Source organism: Salvelinus fontinalis, chromosome 2 (genome assembly GCF_029448725.1).
Source record: "Salvelinus fontinalis isolate EN_2023a chromosome 2, ASM2944872v1, whole genome shotgun sequence".
Lineage (NCBI taxonomy): Eukaryota > Metazoa > Chordata > Actinopteri > Salmoniformes > Salmonidae > Salvelinus > Salvelinus fontinalis.
The window spans coordinates 40,148,247-40,169,494 of record NC_074666.1 but is presented as its reverse complement, the minus strand read 5'-3'; the positions used below and the strand labels follow the sequence as shown (position 1 = coordinate 40,169,494).

Sequence of the window (21,248 nt, the reverse complement as noted above, 5' to 3'; positions counted from 1 at the left end):
CACAACATAGGAGGGGGGGATTTGTGTTATCACCATGCAGGGGAACTGGAGCAGGGAACTAGAGCAGTGGAACAAGTTATCCCACTCACAGAGAAAGGAGAATGGAGCTCACAGCAAACTCTTACCTTCATTCTTACTTATTTTCTTACAGTTCATACTTACTCCCATTCTTTATATGATAATAGGTTTGAGTGTACATTTGCAATGAAATTGGTTTTATTAACCAACATTTTCTAAATTAATTTAACATTTTGCAATTAAAATTGTCCAATTAGATGACTGCTGAGAACTGTGTTTAGAACGTTGACGCTCTCTTTCCCAGAGATCATACAACTGGGACCAAACATCCCACTCACTCACAGGAACCCACCAGTTTGACACACCTTCTTTTGGCACACACATAACAGGATCCAAAAACAGCTGACCACACCGTCGTCTGACCCTCCTTTCCAGCCATATTTAGCAGCACCGGCCCAGTGTCCCAAATGGCAGCCTACATAGTGCACTATTTTTGACCAGAGCCCTAAGGAGTAAACAGGATAACTTACACTGGCTCAGATAGCAAGGAGCCAGAGGCAACGGTAACTCCGTGAGCATCTATCTCTACAGCACCACGAGGCAAGGATCAGTGGGTCGAAAGGGGAGGCTGGCTGTCTGGCACTCGCAGTGTTCCCCCTTTATTCATTTAGCAACAGCGGGCCACTAATCCTTTTTGTGGTGGTAAAACGTTTTCAGTGTAAACCTAAACGACTAACACCAGATATAAAGTATGTACAGAAAATAATGAACCTATATATTTTTTAATAAGATCATCTTTGAGAACAAAAAATCACCAACATATTAACTAGACAGTCAGGGATAATCTAACATTCAAAAAATGTCATGGCATGGGGCCTCCATTGATTTTGTTATAATGTTTGAGTCACATTTTATGAACATTTGCTACAAAACAGCATTTTTTTCTCTCAGCCCCGTGACAAAATATGGTACAAATGCAGGAAATTTAACTAAAAGTTAAACGTCTCTGCAGCCAAGAGCAGGGCCTCTAAAATGTTTGGTTGGAGACCACGCCATTGACCATGTCCATTACAATGCCTCCACCACGCCCACCACCTAAGCCCCATTTTGTTCCAGAAAAAACCCTGGGGTGACATGTTACAACGCACAGTATATTTGTAGCAGTGGAGGCCCCTCAGAGGAGGAAGCGGAGGATCATCCTCTTCAGTGAATTTCATTAAATTTTTATAGTAAAACATTTAAAAAGTTATCCTTTTAAATAAAACTATACTAAATCTATTCACGTCACCAAATATTTGATTAAAACACACTGTTTGGCAATGAAGGTCTATAGTAGCCTCAACAGCACTCTGTGGGGTAGCACCATGGTGTAGCCGGAGGACAGCTAGCTTCCGTCCTCCTCTGGGTACATTGACTTCAGTACAAATCCTAGGAGGCTCTTGGTTCTCACCCCGTTCCATAGACTTACACAGTAATTATGAGAACTCCCGGAGGATGTCCTCCAACCTATCAGAGCTCTTCCAGCATGAACTGACATGTTGTCCACCCAGTCAAAAGATCAGAGAATGAATCTAGTACTGAATGTATAAGCTACAGCTAGCTAGCATTGCAGTGCATAAAATGTGGTGAGTACTTGACTCAAAGAGAGAAAGAGGCAATAGTTAAACAGTTTTGAACAAATAAATATCTTCAAAAATAAAGGAGAACCAAGAGAGAGAGAGAGACTTTCACCTTCACTTAGCTACTTAGCTAGTAAATGCTGCTAGCTAGCTAGTTTAGCCTACACAAATACTCAGCTCAAACAGAGGAATGCTATGTTAGCTATGACTATCCAACACAACACTGGAACTCTTCCAAGTCAAGGTAAGCTTTTGGTTTGACAAATTTATTGCCACCGGGGCCCACCGGGGTAACTGCTAATCTGCTTATTGAACTGCACACTGTAACGTTACTGCATGATTGTAGCAGGTTTACTAACACGTTAGTTCTTCATTATAATTGTTTTTTACTCCCTTTTTCTTCCAATATCAATTGTGATCTTTTCTCATAGATGCAACTCCAAAAGGGCTCGGGAGAGGCGAAGTTCGAGTCATGCGTCCAAACCGCACTCCTTAAACACCCGCCCGCTTAACTCAGAAGCCAGCTGCCCTAATGCGTTGGAGGAAACACCGTTCAACTGAAGACCAAAGTCAGCCTGCTGGCGCCTGGCCCACCACAAGGATTAGCTAGAGCACGATGAGCCAAGTAAAGCCCCTCCCCCAACCAAACCCTTCCCTAACCCGGATGACACTGGGCCAATTGTGCGCCGCCCTATGGGACTCCCGGTTACAGCCGGTTGTGATACAGCTTGGGATCGAACCCGGGTCTGCGATGCAGTGCCTTAGACCGCTACACCACTCGGGAGGCCAGACTAAGGCGTTAGTTCTGTTAGCTATGTTGACTATGACATCACTTAGCTAATATGGTGATAACGATGTAGGCTGTGTGTAGCGGTAATGATATGGTTTGGCTTGGAAAGGTATTTTCACCTGGTCACATCTGATGTGTTGTGCATTGAAGTCCATCAGTGAAGAATCCCAAATATCAAATACATTTTGATTTGTTTAACACTTTTTTGCTTACTACATGATTCCATATGTGTTATTTCATAGTTTATGTCTTCACTATTATTCTACAATGTAGAAAATAAATTCAGCAAAAAAGAAACGTCCTCTCACTGTCAACTGTGTTTATTTTCAGCAAACTTAACATATGTAAATATTTGTATGAACAAAACAAGATTCAACAACTGAGACATAAACTGAACAAGTTCCACAGACAAAAGTAACTGTCAGTATCTAGTGTGGCCACCAGCTGCATTAAGTACTGCAGTGCATCTCCTCCTTATGGACTGCACCAGATTTGCCAGTTCTTGCTGTGAGATGTTACCCCACTCTTCCACCAAGGCACCTGCAAGTTCCTGGACATTTCTGGGGGGAATGGCCCTAGCCCTGACCCTCCGATCCAACAGGTCTCAGAGGTGCTCAATGGGATTGAGATCCGGGCTCTTCGCTGGCCATGGCAGAACACTGGCATTCCTGTCTTGCAGGAAATCACGGACAGAACAAGCAGTATGGCTGGTGACATTGTCATGCTGGAGGGTCATGTCAGGATGAGCCTGCAGGAAGGGTACCACATGAGGGAGGAGGATGTCTTCCCTGTAACGCACAGCATTTAGATTGCCTGCAATGACATCAAGCTCAGTCCGATAATGCTGTGATACACCTCCCCAGACCATGACGGACCCTCTACCTCCAAATCGATCCCGCTCCAGAGTATAGGCCTCGGTGTAACGCTTATTCCTTCGACGATAAACGCGAATCCGACCATCATCCCTGGTGAGACAAAACCGCGACTCATCAGTGAAGAGCACTTTTTGCCAGTCCTGTCTGGTTCAGCAACGGTGGGTTTTTGCCCATTGGCGACGTTGTTGCCGATGATGTCTGGTGAGGACCTGCCTTACAACAGGCCTACAAGCCCTCAGTCCAGCCTCTCTCAGCCTATTGCGAACAGTCTGAGCACTGATGGAGGGATGGTGTGTTCCTGGTGTAACTCGGGCAGTTGTTGTTGCCATCCTGTACCTGTCCCGCAGGTGTGATGTTCGGATGTACCGATCCTGTGCAAGTGTTGTTACACGTGGTCTGCCATTGCGAGGACGATCAGGTATCCGTCCTGTCTCCCTGTAGCACTGTCTTAGGCGTCTCACAGTACTAACTTTTCAATTTATTACCCTGGCCACATCTGCAGTCCTCATGCCTCCTTGCAGCATGCCTAAGGCACGTTCACGCAGATGAGCAGGGACCCTGGGCATCTTTCTTTTGATGTTTTTCAGAGTCAGTAGAAAGGCCTCTTTAGTGTCCTAAGTTTTCATAACTGTGATCATAATTGCCTGTTGTCTGTAAGCTGTTAGTGTCTTAACGACCGTTCCACAGGTGCATGTTCATTAATTGTTTATAGTTCATTGAACAAGCATGGAAAACAGTGTTTAACCCTTTACAATGAAGATCTGTGACGTTATTTGGATTTTTACGAATTATCTTTGAAAGACAGGGTCCTGAAAAAGGAATGTTTCTTTTTTTGCTGAGTTTAGTAAAAAATAAAGAAAAACCCTTGAAATAGTAGGTGTGTCCAAACTTTTCATTGATACTGTATATGCAGGCAAGAGTGTGCACGGCGGTATTGAACGTGTCACTGTCTGTCCATGTGTCACTGTCTGTCACCTTACATTTTCCTCTCGACCTGTGCACCTACATTGTAAACTTTAATTCATAGGCTAGGTTGTAGCAACCTCATGATGGGTATAGGGAAAATTTGAGTATCATGTAGTAGCCTAAACCTATCAATGTTGCATTGAACTGGGTGAAAGGGACATGAATGACACCCATCCAATAGGCTGTAATAGAAATAAGGCCATGGTCATGAGAATAATAGAAATTGTCCTTCCTGATCTTAAACAGCACTGACTGATTTGTAGCATTTGATGCATTGAGTATTTTGGGGGTTTTCAATTAGGTAAATGCAGATGGGCAACCCCATGCTTTAGCCTATTATTTAAAGCCGATATGTCGCATCAGTTTTGCCTGACAACTCAAACGGAATTCTTCCGCTGCTCTATCTTTTGCGACATACTTCAGTCTGAGACTGCCATCATTGAAGTTGTTTGTGGTGAGGTCAAAATGAAGGGTGTAGTACAAAACAAGTATCAATTCCAATGACAAACTTTAAAATAACCGCTTTACCCACATGTGTTCTGACTCTGGCACAACACATCAGTTTCTGGGACCAATCAGAATGGTTAGAATGTGTTTGCGTTCTAGAAATCGCCGGGGAGGTACTCAGATACAGACTCATTGCGGAGAAGAAACAAACGTACGTGGGCGTTTGGCTGGAGCAAGGAGTGTGGGTAGCCAGGCAAGCATCAGTTGGGCTACAGGTTATACTGTTTTAAAAGGGAAAATTATATTTCAGATGGTGTCAACATAATTTAGTTTTGGAGTATAATGCCTTTATAAAAAGTAACCAGAGTGACCTTCTCACAACACAATATTTTCCTATATGGCAGAGATTGTGGGTTGAGGACGGAGGGGCGGGGGTTGAGGCTTCTTAAAATGCCCTAAGGGATGCATTGTGCATCATATAGGAACAGCTCTGTATGTATTTGAAGTTTAAATTATCTCCCCAAGTCCCTATACCAAAATATCAGGAATGTGTTTCCTATACGTAGAGCAGAAAAGCCAGTTGAATGATGACCTCCCATTATATTCCATGAAGCAGTGTGTGCCTATTGTCCTCCTCTAACTAAACAGCAAAAACAGGATGTTCTTAACATGCCGTGTCATTGTCCTTGTCAGCTTCAGTTGAAGAGGAAGTTGCGCTAAGCCAGAAAAACTGTGATGCACAACCCCCAGATAGAGAATACAGTGCTGCGTGCCCTCAATGGACAGGTTTTTCTGTGGGGAAATTACTCAAAAAAAGTTACTCTATGGTGTTTTTCCATTGGAAACATTTCTGTGACAAAGGCTAACATGGAGCATGATCTAGTGTGATCTTTGGTTTACCGGATGGAGGATGGAGCATGATCTAGTGTGATCTTTGGTTTGCGCTTCATGTAATTCATAAAAGTGTAGTCCTCAAAACCCTGATGCACATAGGCCAGGAATAGAAAAATGTATACATCTAGTGACTATGCATTGTCGATCTCTGACTTTAAATCAAAGAAAAACCTTAGTATGTCATTTTCATTCTGGAAAATATCTACAGTAATCTAATTTCAAAGGTTTTGGCTTTATTTGGCTGCTTTACAGCCTTATGTGTGTTCCAGTCAGGATCCAGTTATTGTATTCTAGGTGTGTGAATGGGGAACTGATAATAATACCTTTCTCCAGTTTGGCAGGGACTCACAGCCCCCTCCTTCAACCTGATCCTTACTCCACCCCTTTGGACGAGAACCATAGGAAATGGTCTAGACAATGAACAGCATACTCGGCAACAAAATGCTGGGGCTTCTGTGCTGCAGATCACAGGAAGTCTCTCCTTGTGACAGATGAATGCACTGTACGTGAGAGACATGAGGTCCCCTTATCAAAGGCAGTGAGTGACCACATACTGGACCTGACTGACTGGGACTGGTATTGAAGGCTTCTTTATTAAGCAGAGATGGCAACGTCCTGCTTCTCATTCCAAAGTGGGTCCTCTTAAGCTATGTTTACATGTGCATATTGATTATCATCTCAATTGAAGACAGGTGAGTCGACCCAATGTAATTGAGCAGGTCCAACTAAGAGCTTCAGCTGTCTATAGAAAAGTATTCTGGTGTTCAGATCACTGTGGTGGATATTGGGGTGTTGAGCTGTTCTGTTACCTGCGGGAACGATGACGCGGCGCTCGTTGGTGGTCATGTTGGGGGGAGCGGTGAGCTTGTCCTCCAGGTAGCTGCTGTATGTGACGGGGGCAGCGCCCTCACCTCCACTGGACAATTTTCTGTTCTTCCCCACACAGCAGTCATCAGGAGAGTTCCTGTCAGGACAGAACACAGAGTGATGGGGTCAGTCAAAAAGAGGCGGAGTCACCCATATATGGGCAGAGTCAATCCCAGAGGGGTGAAATATACCACCCTTGCAATGCTCATCAAGAATTAGAATTAGAATAACTTTATTTTTCCAGTGAAGGAACTTCTTGTTTGATGTGGTTCAAAAAGACTAAGGTTACAACAAAAAACACAGACATATCAGGCTAAGCAGTAGACCCACTAGGCACAAATCATAGTCTCACCAGACATTCTAGCCTGAGGACAAAGTTACACAAATAACAAACATCTAGGACAGTACAATACAATATTGTGAACATTCATGTGTATTAGCCAGGTCTTCCGTTGGTTAGCGATCTCAGGCTACCAAAACCAAAGAGTTTTGATTGCTGATATTGTAGCAGTCTCAGATGATCAGACTCGCTGTCCGTTCATCACACTCACGGCAGCATTCTCTGAGACCTAGGCCCTCTTATGATGACACTACATTGGAACATCTGTTTATCAACTGTTTGTTAACCATTAGTAAACTGTTTGTTGATGATTATTATCTGTTGTTCATGTATTTATCACATCCATTCATGTTTACCCCAAAATCACCCCATAACAATGATAGCATGTGCCTCAATGCCCAAACAGAGGAGACAGTGTCATTGTGATTTCAACTCTCCTCCCACCACAGACTATGAAACAAAGCAGTCTCAGATTTTTCATCTATACCAGCTATGGCTGCAACCTATGCCCCGCAGCTCTCCTGAAGCCACATAAAAAGAGAGGGATCTCCACTAAAATAAAGTAGAGGGGAGGGAGTAGTGCCAGAGGCCCTGGACCCCATAAATGACCCCATTCCAAATTACTCTTCTCCCCTTATTATAGCTGCTGATTCCCCCAGGGCGCGGTCAACAGATGGGACAGATTACCCATGGAATGTCACATAAATTCATATCAACCTCCCTTGGCCAAGATATTAACCATTTTGGGACCATTTATTGGAATCAAAGTCATGTGTCAACCAACTGTTGGCCTCTACCGACCCAGCCTTGATGGAGAGGCTGTAGTGCCACGGGTACAGGCCAGATGCATGTGATTTGGGAATAGCTGTTTCAAAGTTTAAAAAAAACACAAAAGTGATTTATTGTCAGATCTGGTGTTAGAGGTATTTTTGAATCCAGTCTTATTTCAATAGCGTGAACGCTAACAATTAATGTTAGTCCTAAATTTTACAGTAACTATTCAACGGCACTTTCATCGAGAGAGGTTTTATACTTATTCTCAGGATTAACTGCCTGTAGTGCTGGTAGTCCCAAAGACTGTCCATTGACAACATGTTGGTGTCCATTTCTTTTGATCCAGGTTCCAGATTGGAATGTTAACATGAGACTTTCAACTGAAATTACCACATTGCTGCTGCAACATAGACCGCCTTAAATACCTTCTGTTTTTTTCACTTGGCAGAAATGCGGCCTCCCAAAGGGGGTCTCTCTTACATGTGTCCATAAACATTAGCAGCTAGGCTGCAGACACTAGAGTCAATGGGGTTCAGAGGGTCACCATATAAAAATAATCAGGTGAATGCTTCACTACGAATATTTCAGGTGGAAGAAAATGGTAACTTTCAGCCAAATAGCACAACCTGAGTGATTGCCTTCCCAGAATATGGAACTCTCAATGATTTTCATTGGGAAACCAGATTTCTAAGCAACTTGCTTGCAGTTCCTACGGTTTCCACTGGATGTCAACAGTCGTGAGAAATAGGTTGAGGTTATTCCTTTGTGTAATGAAGAAATACGGCCATCTTGAAGTCGAGGCACTCCTGGTGTCCTAGACATGCGTTTCAATCAAACAGAAGGCATGCTACATATCGTTTTAATCCTGTATTGAACACATATCATCCCGTCTTCAATTTTATTGATTATTAACGTAAAAAAATACCTAAAGTTGTATTACATAAGTAGTTTGACATTTTTTGGCAAGGTTTACAGGTAATCTTTGATATATTTTGTCGTCATGTTTGAGCAAGTTGGAACAGGTGTTTTTCTGGATTAAACGCGCCAAATAAATGGACATTTTGGACATATATCGACGGAATTAATCGAACAAAAGGACCATTTGTCATGTTTATGGGACATATTGGAGTGCCAACAACAGAAGCTCGTCAAAGGTGAGGCATGAATTATATTTTTATTTTGCGTTTTGTGTCGCTCCTGCAGGGTTGAAATGTTTTCTCTCTTTTGTTTACAATGGTGCTATGCTCAGATAATAGCATCGGAAGCTTTCGCTGAAAAGCCTATTTGAATTCTGACATGTTGGCTGGATTCACAACCAGTGTAGCTTTAATTTGATATCTTTCATGTGTGATTTAATGAAAGTTTGATTTTATAGTAATTTTCATAGTCATTCATTTTAATGTGGCGCTATGCATTTTCTCAGGCTTTTTGCCAAGTGATACAGTAGCGTCTTGCCTAAACTCAGAGTTTTGGATATATATATGAACTTTACCGAACATAAAATACATGTATTGTGTAACATGAAGTCCTATGAGTGTCATCTGATGAAGATTATCAAAGGTTAGTGATTAATTTTATCTCTATTTCTGCTTTTTGTTAATGCTCTCTTTAGCTTGAAACATGGCTGTCTTTTTCTGTGACTTGGCTCATACCTTACATAATCGTTTGGTGTGCTTTCGTCGTAAAATCTTTTTGAAATCAGACACTTTGGCTGGATTTACAACAAGTGTAGCTTTAAAATGGTGTAAAATACTTGTATGTTTGAGGAATTTAAATTATGGGATTTCTGTTGTTTTGAATATGGCACCCTGCAGTATCACTGGCTGTTGATGAGGTGGGACACTACGTCCCACATACCCTACAGAGGTTAAGCCATAAGGATGTGATATCTGGATCTATGAGTTAAACAAGAGGTGAGAGATGTCCAAGGTGTGACTTGGGACTAAAAAGTCCCTCGAAATGCGCCTGATTGAAAAACATTCTATTAGTTTGAGTTTAACAAAAAAATCTGATAATATCATATTGGGAAGTATTAGGAGTGAAGTTTCAAGCTGTTGCAAAAGAACGCCTGATACTAAACTAGGCCACAATAAAACGTTCAATACGAAAATGAAGTTGGGGAGAATTCAGATGGCCCAAATTACTATAAAATGTACCCACGAAAAATATATTCTATCGCAACCATGTTTTCACGATCAAACAAGCCTAAAACAATTAGTTTTATAGAACATTTGCACACAAATCATGCTTCACATGCATTCCTAAAATGTAACGCACATAGCCCATACTTCAAGATTTCGAATCATATGTCATATCAGTCAAATGCAGCATTTTTTCCAACTGGAGAGGTAGACAACCAAATTGTCTTTCTGTGATCAATTTACACTTGATTGAGTTTAACAGTTTGGGCAGAAGATCATACTGCTGCAGCCTTCCCCTAATTAATTGTGAAAGTAGGCCTATCTGCAGTGGCATGTATTCATGAATGCCATGGGAAGCCAGGCTTCACCAAATATTTGACCAATAAAAATATTAAAATGTCTGTATTTTCATCTGTGTTTTCATAATTTTACTTCAATTTGCAAATCATCCGAGTGAGGGAAACAACGCACTTCTGTCTCAGTACGTGTAGCCCAAGTATCTGATGCAGTCTGGAACAAAAGAGTATGGCATGTTGCCGCTGTAGCATTTGATTGATTGATGCCAGCAAGTATTTGGTCTCAATTGATAAAAACAATTGAAATCAGTGATGAGCTGAGGTCAACTGTGGGTTGTTCTGGCACAGCAAAACACCCCCCAAGGGAGGCCAGTATGGAAATAGATTCACACCAACCAAATCACATCCTGAGCAAAACGTCATCATTGTCAGAAAAATGTGTCTGTTTCTGGTCTGCCTGTGTTGATGTCCTGCAGTAGCTAGGGTACTAAATTCTGTAGTATACTGTAGAATACTATTCTAAACAATATAGTATCCCTCGATCAGGTGTAGTTCTTACTACAGAATGTTGTAGTATAATGTAGAATACTATAGTAAATACTACAGTAATGTCTGCAAAAAAACTATGAAGTAAATACTACAGTAATGTCTGCAAAAACACTACAGTCTGCAAAAACACCCTGCCCATTCCCCTCCACATATCCCAATTTTTTCCACCCATAAATAAGAAACTTACATGCCAAGTTTAGACCACATATTGGGTTCTGAACTATCCGTTCAGACCCCAGTCCTTCATTCCTACCTACCTACCTACCTACCGGTTATGGAAAAGTTGCTCTTTTAATATTTCTCCAGTAGGTTTCCTCAAGGAGAAGCCTCCAATGCTATGTTTAAGATAATAAAACAAAAAGACTATAGTAAATACTACAGTAAGGTTCTCAAAAACCCACCAGTAAATACTACAGTATAATACAATCTGAAAAAAACACTACATTAATTACTATAGTATTGAAATGGCGCCGAAGTGGATGGCTGACATTTAAATGCCCATAACCAATTGTGCTATTTTGTTTGTTTTTTTGCATTGTTTGTAACTTCTGTTTTTACTTATTTTGTACATATGTTGCTGCTACTGTCTCCTATGACCGGAAATAACTTCAGGACATCAGAACAGGGATTACTCACCACGAACTGGAAGAAGGTTTTTCCTTTAACGATTACGACGAGAAAGATATACTGCTCTCCCTGGAAATGGCCCAGATCCCCATCATTTGCGTGAAGAAAAGATGGAGGGAAACAGGACACAGATTGGGCTGCCTTTTGAGAATCCATACGCGAGCGAGTAAACTCCCATTGCCATCAATTCTACTTGCTAACATGCAATCATTGGAAGATAAAATTGATGACCTACGATTACGATTATCATACCAACGGGACATTAAGAACTGTAATATCTTATGTTTCACCGAGTTGTGGCTGCACGACAACACGGATAATATAGAGCTGGAGAGATTTTCAATGCCCCCGGCAGAACAGAAAAGCTACGTCTGGTAAGACGAGGAGTGGGCGTGTGTGTCTTTTTGTCAATATCAGCTGGTGGGCAATGTCTAATATTTAACCTGTTTGGGCTGCAGGGGCAGTATTGAGTAGCCAGATAAAAGGTGCCCATTTCAAACGGCCTCGTACTCAATTCTTGCTCGTACAATATGCATATTATTATTACTATTGGATAGAAAACACTCTCTAGTTTCTAAAACCGTTTGAATTATATCTGTGAGTAAAACAGAACTCATTTGGCACAAACTTCCTGACCAGGAAGTGGAAAGTCTGAAAACTATGCTCTGTTCTAGGTCCTGCCTATAAATGGGCATGATACGTATTAGTATACATCAGGGGTGTCAAACTCATTCCACGGAGGGCCTAGTGTCTGCAGGTTTTTGGTTTTTCCTTTCAATAAAGCCCTAGACAACCAGGTGTGGGGAGTTCCTAACTAATTAGTGATGTTAATTCATCAATCAAGTACAAGGGAGGAGCGAAAACCCGCAGACACTCGGCCCTCCGTGGAATGAGTTTGACACCTGTGGTATACATGCACGTCATACACCTTCCCCTAGATGTCAAGAGGCAGTGAGAGAAGAAATTGAGTGTATATCTTGATCTGAGTTGGAATAAATCCTCTTGGAATGACGTGTCACCCATTTCCTGTTTTCAGGAAGGCGCGAGAAGGAACCGGGGATTGCCTTCTGAAAAGCTGTCGTTATAGGTGACTACTATCTCCGGCTTTGATTTTATTTGATACATGTGACAATATCATCGTAAAGTACGTTTTTTCAATATAGTTTAATCAGATTATTGAAATTTTTTCGGGAGTTTTGCCGTGTTCCGTTCTCTTCCGTTTGTTGACATGGAGAGATTTGCGCCACTTGGCAAGTGTGCTTGCTAAATCGAGAGGGAAAAAGGCCGTTCTAAATCCAAACAACGATTGTTCTGGACAAAGGACCCCTTGTACAACATTCTGATGAAAGATCAGCAAAAGTAGGACCCATTTTATGATGCTATTTCATATATCTGTTGAACATGTTGTGCTAGTCGTTTGCGCCTAGCTTTTGGGTACTCTCTCGCTATACCTAAGCTGTATGTCGTAATGAAGTTATTTTTAGAATTCTAACACGGCGATTGGATTAAGAACTAGTGTATCTATCATTTCCTATACAACATGTATTTTTTAGTTATGTTTATGAATAGCTATTTGGTCAGAATATGTGTGTCAGAAAAAGTGTCAGAAAAATATCCGGACGTTGTGGGAAAAATATGCTACATTAGCACAATGTATAACCACTGATTTCAGCTCTAAATATGCACATTTTCGAACAAAACATAAGTGTATGTATAACCTGATGTTATAGGACTGTCATCTGATGAAGCTTATCAAGGTTAGTCAAAAATTATATATCTTTTGCTGGTTTGTTACGATCGCTAACCTTTGCTACTGGGGAATGGCTTGTGTTTCTGGCTATTGTGGTAAGCTAATATAACGCTATATTGTGTTTCGCTGTAAAACGCTTAATAAATCGGAAATATTGGCTGGAATCACAAGATGCCTGTCTTTCATTTGCTGTACACTATGTATTTTTCAGAAATGTTTTATGATGAGTATTTAGGTATTTGACGTTGGTGTCTGTAATTATTATGGCTGCTTTCGGTGCAATTTCTGATTGTAGCTGCAATGTAAACTATGATTTATACCTGAAATATGCACATTTTTCGAACAAAACATAGATTTATTGAATAACATGTTATAAGACTGTCATCTGATGAAGTTGTTTGTTGGTTAGTTTGGTTGGTTCTTGGTTAGTTAGGTTGGCTTTGTGCATGCTACCTGTGCTGTGAAAAATGTCTGTCCTTTTTTGTATTTGGTGGTGAGCTAACATAAATATACGTGCTGTTTTTGCTGTAAAACATTTAAAAAATCGGACATGTTGGCTGGATTCACAAGATGTGTACCTTTCATTTGCTGTATTGGACTTCTTGCCACTAGGGGGGTGCCATTTCGACATAGTACAAATTCGTTTCCAAATTAAACTGCCTCGTACTCAATTCTTGCTCGTACAATATGCATATTATTATTACTATTGGATAGAAAACACTCTCTAGTTTCTAAAACCGTTTGAATTATGTCTGTAAGTGAAACAGAACTAGACTTAGAGCAATTCTCCTATGAGGATTTGAAAATGCTGAAATCTGCTTGCTGTTCCCAGACCTGTAGATAACTCTGACTGTCTTCTATTGGTTGAGATGCACTGCATACGCCTTCCCCTGGTTGTTAGCGAATAGGGAGTCTTGAAATGGCGTCTCTACGTAGTTCCCAAAGTTTATAAATTGATTGGGAATGAGGTGGCTCATTCTTTTCACCTTCGCTCGGGCGCATTGAGGACCTGGGGACGTTCTTTTGGAACCATCGGTTATAGATCTCAGACATTTCCGGCTGTGTTTTTATTCGATATAGGTGTTGAAGACATCGTAATCTTGCTATTTTGAACCGAATTATATCAGTTTATGTCAGTATATTGCGATTTTCGGGTATTTATTTCCTTGGCGCTGTAGTAATTTGGGTATCTCTCTCTTTCGTGCTAATGTTTACTGATAATTGCAACTCTGAAGAGGACGTTCTCCAACCTATCAACGATTCTTTTTGACAAAGGACACCTTTCCCAAGATTCTGATGAGAGTTCATCGAAAAGTGAGAACTATTTATGCTGATAACTCATTGTTCTGTTGAAAAATGTCAAATGCATGAAACGCCATTGCTTGCAGTATAGCATTGTGTTATCGCAGCCTGTATTGCGCAGTAAGGTTAATTTAAAAAATGTAATTCAGCGATTGCATTAAGAACTAATTTGTCTTTCAATTGCTGTCCAACCTGTATTTTTTTTGTCAAGTTTATGAATAGTTTTCGATAAGAGTAGGTGGCTTTCCAAGATGGCGCCGGACAGATTGCTTGAGCTCTTGGCTACTTTTCTCATTGTATAAGCACAATTTGTGCCGCTAAATATGCACATTTTCGAACAAACTCTATATGCATTGTGTAATATGATGTTACAGGACTGTCATCTGAAGAATTCTGAGAAGGTTAGTGAAAAAATTAATATATTTTGGTGGTTTATACGTTATAGCTATTTTTGCCTTGAATCAATGCTGGTGTGATGTTCGCTATTGTGCTAAGCTAATATAACGCTATATTGTGTTTTCGCTGTAAAACACTTAGAAAATCTGAAATATTGTCTTGATTCACAAGATCTGTGTCTTTCATCTGTTGCACGCTGTGTATTTTTAAGAAATGTTTTATGATGAGTAATTAACTAATACACAATGGTCTCTGTAGTTATCTAGTGGCTTTGGTGAGAGTTGTAATGGTGGCTGCAATGGTAAACTCTGATTTATACCTGAAATATGCAAAAAAAATTAACAAAAGCTATGCTATACAATAAATATGTTATCAGACTGATGAGGTTGTTTCTTGGTTAGTGGCTATTTATATCTTTATTTGGTCGAATTTGTGATAGCTGCTGATGGAGTAAAAAATGGTGGAGTATGGGAGTGGTGTCTTTTGCTAACGTGGTTAGCTAATAGATTTACATATTTGGTCTTCCCTTTAAAACATTTTAAAAATCAGAAATGATGGCTTTATTCACAAGATGTGTATCTTTCATTTGGTGTCTTGGACTTGTGATTTCATGAACATTTTATTATATGATATCCCTGTGGCTTTAGGCTAGGCTATGCTAGTCAGCTTTTGTGATGGGGGAGCTCCCGGATCCGGGTTTGGTAGGCGTTAGAGGTTAATGTGTGAAAGTTAAATATTTCTAAAACATATATTTTGAATTTCGCGCCCTGCACTTGAAGTGGCTGTTGTCATATTGTGGCCGGCCTCGGGCTTGCAGCCAGAAGAAGTTAAGAAGTCTCAAGGTATTGCTTGCCTGAGGTAGAGTACCTTGTGATAAACTGTAGACCACACTATCTACCAAGAGAGTTCTCATCTATATTATTCGTAGCCATCTATTTATCCCCACAGACCGATACTGGCACAAAGACCTCACTCAACCAACTTTATAAGGCCATAAGCAAATAAGAAAATGCCCACCCAGAAGTTGCGCTCCTAGTGGCCGGGTACTGTAATGCAGGCACACTTAAATCAGTTTTGCCAAATCTTTACCAGCATGTCACATGTGCAACCAGAAGGGAAACCAACTCTAGTCCACCTTTACTCCACACACAGAGATGCATACAAAGCTCTCCCCCGCCCTCCATTTGGCAAATCTGACCATAATTGTATCCTCCTGATTCCTGCTTACAAGCAAAAACTAAAGCAGGAAGTACCAGTGACTCGTTCAATATGGAAGTGGTCAGATGACACGGATGCTACGCTACAGGACTGTTTTGCTAGCACAGACTGGAATATGTCCCCGGGATTCATCCAATGGCATTGAGGAGTACACCACCTCAGTCATCGGCTTCATCAATAAGTGCATCGATGATGTCGTCCCCACAGCGACCGTACCTACATATCCCAACCAGAAGCCATGGATTACAGGCAACGTCCACATCGAGCTAAAGGCTCGAGCTGCAGCTTTCAAGGAGCGGGACTCTAATCCGGACGCCAATAAGATATCCTGCTATACCCTCAGACGAACCATTAAACAAGCAAAGCGTCAATACAGGATTAAGATTGAATCTTACTACACCGGCTCTGATGCTCGTCAGATGTGGCATGGCTTGAAAACTATTACGGACTACAAAGGGAAACCCAGACGCGAGCTGCCCAGTGACGCGAGCCTACCAGAAGAGCTAAATGCCTTTTATGCTCGCTTCGAGGCAAGCATCACTGAAGCATGCACAAGAGCACCAGCTGTTCTGGGTGACTGTGTGATAACGCTCTTGGTAGCCGATGTGAGCAAGACCTTTAAACAGGTCAACATTCACAAAGCCGCGGGGCCAGATGGATGACCAGGACGTGCACTCAAAATAGGTGCGGACCAACTGGCAAGTGTCTTCACTGACATTTTCAACCTCTCCCTGACTGAGTCTGTAATACCTACATATTTCAAGCAGACCACCATAGTCCCTGTGCCCAAGGAAGCGAAGGTAACCTGCCTAAATGATTACCTTCCCGTGGCACTCATGTCGGTAGTCATTAAGTGCTTTGAAAGGCTAGCCATGGCTCACATCAACAGCATCCTCCCGGATACTCTAGACCCACTCCAATTCGCATACCGCCCCAACAGATCCACAGATGATGCAATCGCACTCCACACTGCCCTTTTCCACCTGGACAAAAGGAACATGCTGTTCATTGACTATGGCTCAGCGTTCAACACCATAGAGCCCACTTAGCTCATCACCAAGCTAAGGAACCTGGGACTAAACACCTCCCTCTGCAACTGGATCCTGGACTTCCTTACGGGCTGCACCCGCATGGCCAAACACGACTCCAACACCATCATTAAGTTTGCTGACGACACAACAGTGGTAGGCCTGATCACTGACAACGATGAGACACCCTATAGGGAGGAGGTCAGAGAACTGGCAGTGTGGTGCCAGGACAACAACCTCTCCCTCAATGTGAGCAAGACAAAGGAGCTGATAGTGGACTACAGGAAAAGGCGGGCCGAATAGGCCACATTAACATCAAAGGGGCTGTAGTGGAGCGGGTCGAGAGGTTCAAGTTCCTTGGTGTCCACATCACCAATGATCTATCATGGTCCGAACACACCAAGACAGTCGTGAAGAGGGCATGACAAAGCCTTTTCCCCCTCAGGAGACTGAAAAGATTTGGCATGGGTCCCCAGATCCTCAAAAAGTTATACAGCTGCACCATCGAGAGCATCCTGACCGGTTGCATCACCAGCTGGCATGGCAACTGCTCGGCATCTGACCATAAGGCGCTACAGAGGGTAGTGCGTACGGCCCAGTACATCACTGGGGACAAGCTTCCTGCAATCCAGGACCTATATAATAGGCGGTGTCAGAGGAAAGCCCATAAAATTGTCAGAGACTCCAGTCACCCAAGTCATAGACTGTTTTATTTGCTACCTCACGGCAAGCGGTACCGGAGCACCAAGTCTAGGACCAAAAGCCATAAGACTGCTGAACAATTAATCAAATGGCCACCGGACTATTACATTGACCCCCCCCCCCCCCCTCCATTTGTTTTGTACACTGCTGCTACTTGCTGTTTATTATCTATGCGTAGTCACTTCACTCCTACCTACATGTACCAATTACCTCTAACCTGTACCCCCACACACTGACTCGGTACCGGTACCCCCTGTATATGGCCTCGTTACTGTTATGTTATTGTGTTACAGTTTATTATTTTTTACTTCAGTTTATTTGGTAAATATTTCCTTAACTCTTCTTGAACTGCACTGCTGGTTAAGGGCTTGTAAGTAAGCATTTCACGTTAAGGTCTACACTTGTTGTATTCGGCGCATGTGACAAATAAAGTTTCATTTGATTTGACAACCATTTTATTTTACTACAGTATTTATACTATAGTTTACTGTAGTATACTGTAGTATTTACAGTTAATACTACAGTTTTCACTATAGTGTTTTTCAGATTTTAGTCCGCAAAAACACTGCTGTGAATATTACAGTATTTATACCATAGTATACTATAGTATTTTTTTTACGTAGGCAGCGCACTATCTCTATTGCCTCCCACCCAATATGAGTCACCATCAGAGGAGACTTTAAACTATTGTCCACAGGGCCCAGACACATGCTAAAACACATTCAACCCTCTCTATCACTTTACAGAGAGACAGAGATATAAGAAAGAGGGTGAGCTAGATAGAGTGTGTGAGAGAGAGCGAGAGAGACAAAGACAAAGAACAAACAATCCAAGGCAAACCTAGTGTAGAAGAGTGCAGGCGTCCCATCGGCTCTGTCTTGAATCTAACATTGTTCATTCTTCTACAGGTTTGGGTCGGCTAATTCATCTGCCAAGAGGTTGGGCTCCTGGGCCCACTTCACTTCCCATAAACCCTGCTGCTGCTCACTGAGGGTACTGGAGTGGGGGAGCAATGGAGGGGGGCATGGGAGTGGTGGTCCACACACCCATTAAATCCAGATAATGAGGGTTGTCTCAGGACCCCCGCTAGCCCCCACATCAACATTCCCCGCAATATTTTCCATCGCTGAGGCTATCTGTCACCCAGCTGTACCCTTACACCTCCCATTTCGAAGCTATAACTCTGGCTGAAGAACCCCACTGCCATTGCATGTAACGGGGTCTTTAAAATTATCCACTCTAGAAACTGGACCAAACTCCTGGGATGCTTTGGAACACTCCGGGTTAAGCTTTGGGTCCCCAGATGCACACATACACATGCACGCCTTCACACAGACATACGGGTGTACACACACATGCACCACGCACGCATGCGAGCACACACACACAGCTCCCGGCGAGCAAACACCTGCAGTGTTCCTCCCTCCAAACACACACATGCTGTATCTTTATTTGGCAGTGCAGTAGGCCTCCTTCTAGTAACCTAGTGAATACAGGGGAGGATGGTGGTGTGTGCAGGAGAAGCGGTGCTGTCTAAGTGTTCATCTCTGCTGTAAATCTTCCTCTGATCCCTGACTCGTCATTAATTGGAACAATTCTTCCCGTGTCCCACCGCCAGATAAATAAGGCACTCTGCCGGGGTGTCTGTGGAGATGCCTGCTCCAAGGATTGGGGATGGCTGTGTAGGGATGGGAGGGGTGGATGGATGGATGGAGGGGGGGTTCTTGCGCGTGTGAGACGTTATAAATATTACTGGTGGCCCTTTTTTGGAGGGGTACAGCTGTTTTGAGTTTGGGATTCAAACAGCAGCAACTCTGTCTTGGATGGGGACTCAGGCGGCTCTGCCTGTTGTATTTTTCCCTCTGCCTCCTTCCCTCCTCTGAAGACGTCATTCAAGTTCCTCGTCTGTTTGGCAAGTAGTTCGGCTGCTGGCTGTCACTGTGTAGGCCAAGCAAGACTCTTTACTATTGATGGGCGGCTTTGGGTTTAAACAACAGACGTTCCTTTAACTGACTCTACACCACCGCATGAAATTTTCTGCCCCCGTAATTCAAAATATTTACACTGTGAGTTTCGATTTCAGGCCGCAGCGTCCCGCCTGTTTAAAGAACATTCATAGAAATGCAGACAATAGACAGGAAATCAAGGCCACAGGCAGTGCGGCTGCAGCACAGTGCACAGTGGACCCCAGGGTGTAGCACTGTGACCCTTAGGACGAGGTGGTTCTTTGTTACTACACCCCTTGTAATGCTAGCACTCTCCAGAGCACACAGGATATGGGCCAGACATATCCTACGGTATCATGTAGCTCAGTTGGATTACACTGTCCAGACAGATAAGTATATGTTAGGGTAGAACCTTAGGCAGTCCATCCTTCAAACTAAATGATATAGAATTTGGACGTAAGTGGGATCTTATTTAGCAGATTGTAACAGGCTAATGTGATGCTCCATTAGCAGTTACAGGATTTGGTCCTGTTTGGCGTAGCACAGAGAATTTTTTACCAACATTAACTTGGATACTATCTTCATTCTTGATTTGGCCAAACATGTGTCTTCTAAAATGTCCATGTCCAGTTGCAGGTGGTTCGTTTTGAATTGAGAAAACGCTCCTGAAAAAAATGTTTCCGGCGAGACCTAGTACCATGAAAAAACAGCTAGCTGGAGCTCGTCTGAGCGGTCGGCCTGCTATTAACTTATGCTGATTGCTTAGGTTCTGCTCACTACAGTGTTGTCCGGTTAGAACACCATGTTGAGGCCCATTACTGTCTTAATTGTCACTACCACACACATACACACACATGCTGACACAGCTGCTTCCATTGAAGGGCTTTAAATAGATGTGGTTCTACAAAAGGCGGCGTAAACTATCATTAGGATGCATGCCGAGCAATACACAATAATATAGGCCTACATCATTGTAATAATATACAAAGTCTACATGCAAGTCAAGGAGATGTATAAACATAATGTATGATATTATACCTACAAATGACTGCTGTAATATAGCATGCAATACATGGATATGTGACCCGATTCAGGAAACTAGGCATATGTGACAAGTCACGACTTCACAGGAGATCCGTTTGAACAGAAATGCCTTCTCGAACATGTGAACTTTCATGTGGCTTAATAACAAATCTGTATGCCATCTGTAAATACGAATAAAATTGTTAAATTATGAGCCTTGTTCCTTGTTGGTTAAGCCACAGAAAAAGCCAGCAACTTTCCCAAAAATGAGTGGGCTGGACATGCCGAGAGATGAGTTCGGATTGGTCTGCCATATAGAGGGCTTCTGTTTATTTGAGCTAGTCGGTCCGTGTTGGTAATCCTGCCGAACACAGTAAAAAAATATATATATATATTGTGTAGTGGAGCTGCATAAGTGTTGCCCTTCACTTTCTGGAGGATCAAGTTTTGAAATCAGTAGAATTAGAGTATTATAGCTAAAGAGATGGAGAAATCACCTGTCTCCGGATTACATCTTCAAACTAAGGGCAACCGTGGTATGGCATTCCTGACAGGGAGACACGTCCATCATGCATGATGATATATACAGGTAAGATGGTTAGCTAGCTACATTTTCAGATATTACACGTTTCTAATTCTGACAGAAAGTGGTTTCATTTCAAGCTAAAGTGTACTGTTAG

The 21,248-nt window shown here is 42.2% G+C and overlaps 1 protein-coding gene and 1 non-coding gene across 6 annotated transcripts in view; one reads left to right on the top strand and one right to left on the bottom strand.

The window, feature by feature from the left end:
• Positions 1-21,248, bottom strand: part of LOC129818662 (transcriptional regulator Erg-like) — a 105,958-nt gene that overhangs the window by 7,385 nt on the left and 77,325 nt on the right. For all 5 annotated transcript variants that reach the window (XM_055874784.1, XM_055874812.1, XM_055874821.1 and 2 more), the window contains one exon: positions 6,419-6,573. In XM_055874784.1, the coding sequence (XP_055730759.1) occupies positions 6,419-6,573 (155 nt within the window). The remainder of the gene's footprint in view (positions 1-6,418; positions 6,574-21,248) is intronic.
• Positions 10,855-10,907, top strand: LOC129834091 (U7 small nuclear RNA). The gene has a single exon (XR_008756207.1). It is a non-coding gene; the product is annotated as a U7 small nuclear RNA (small nuclear RNA).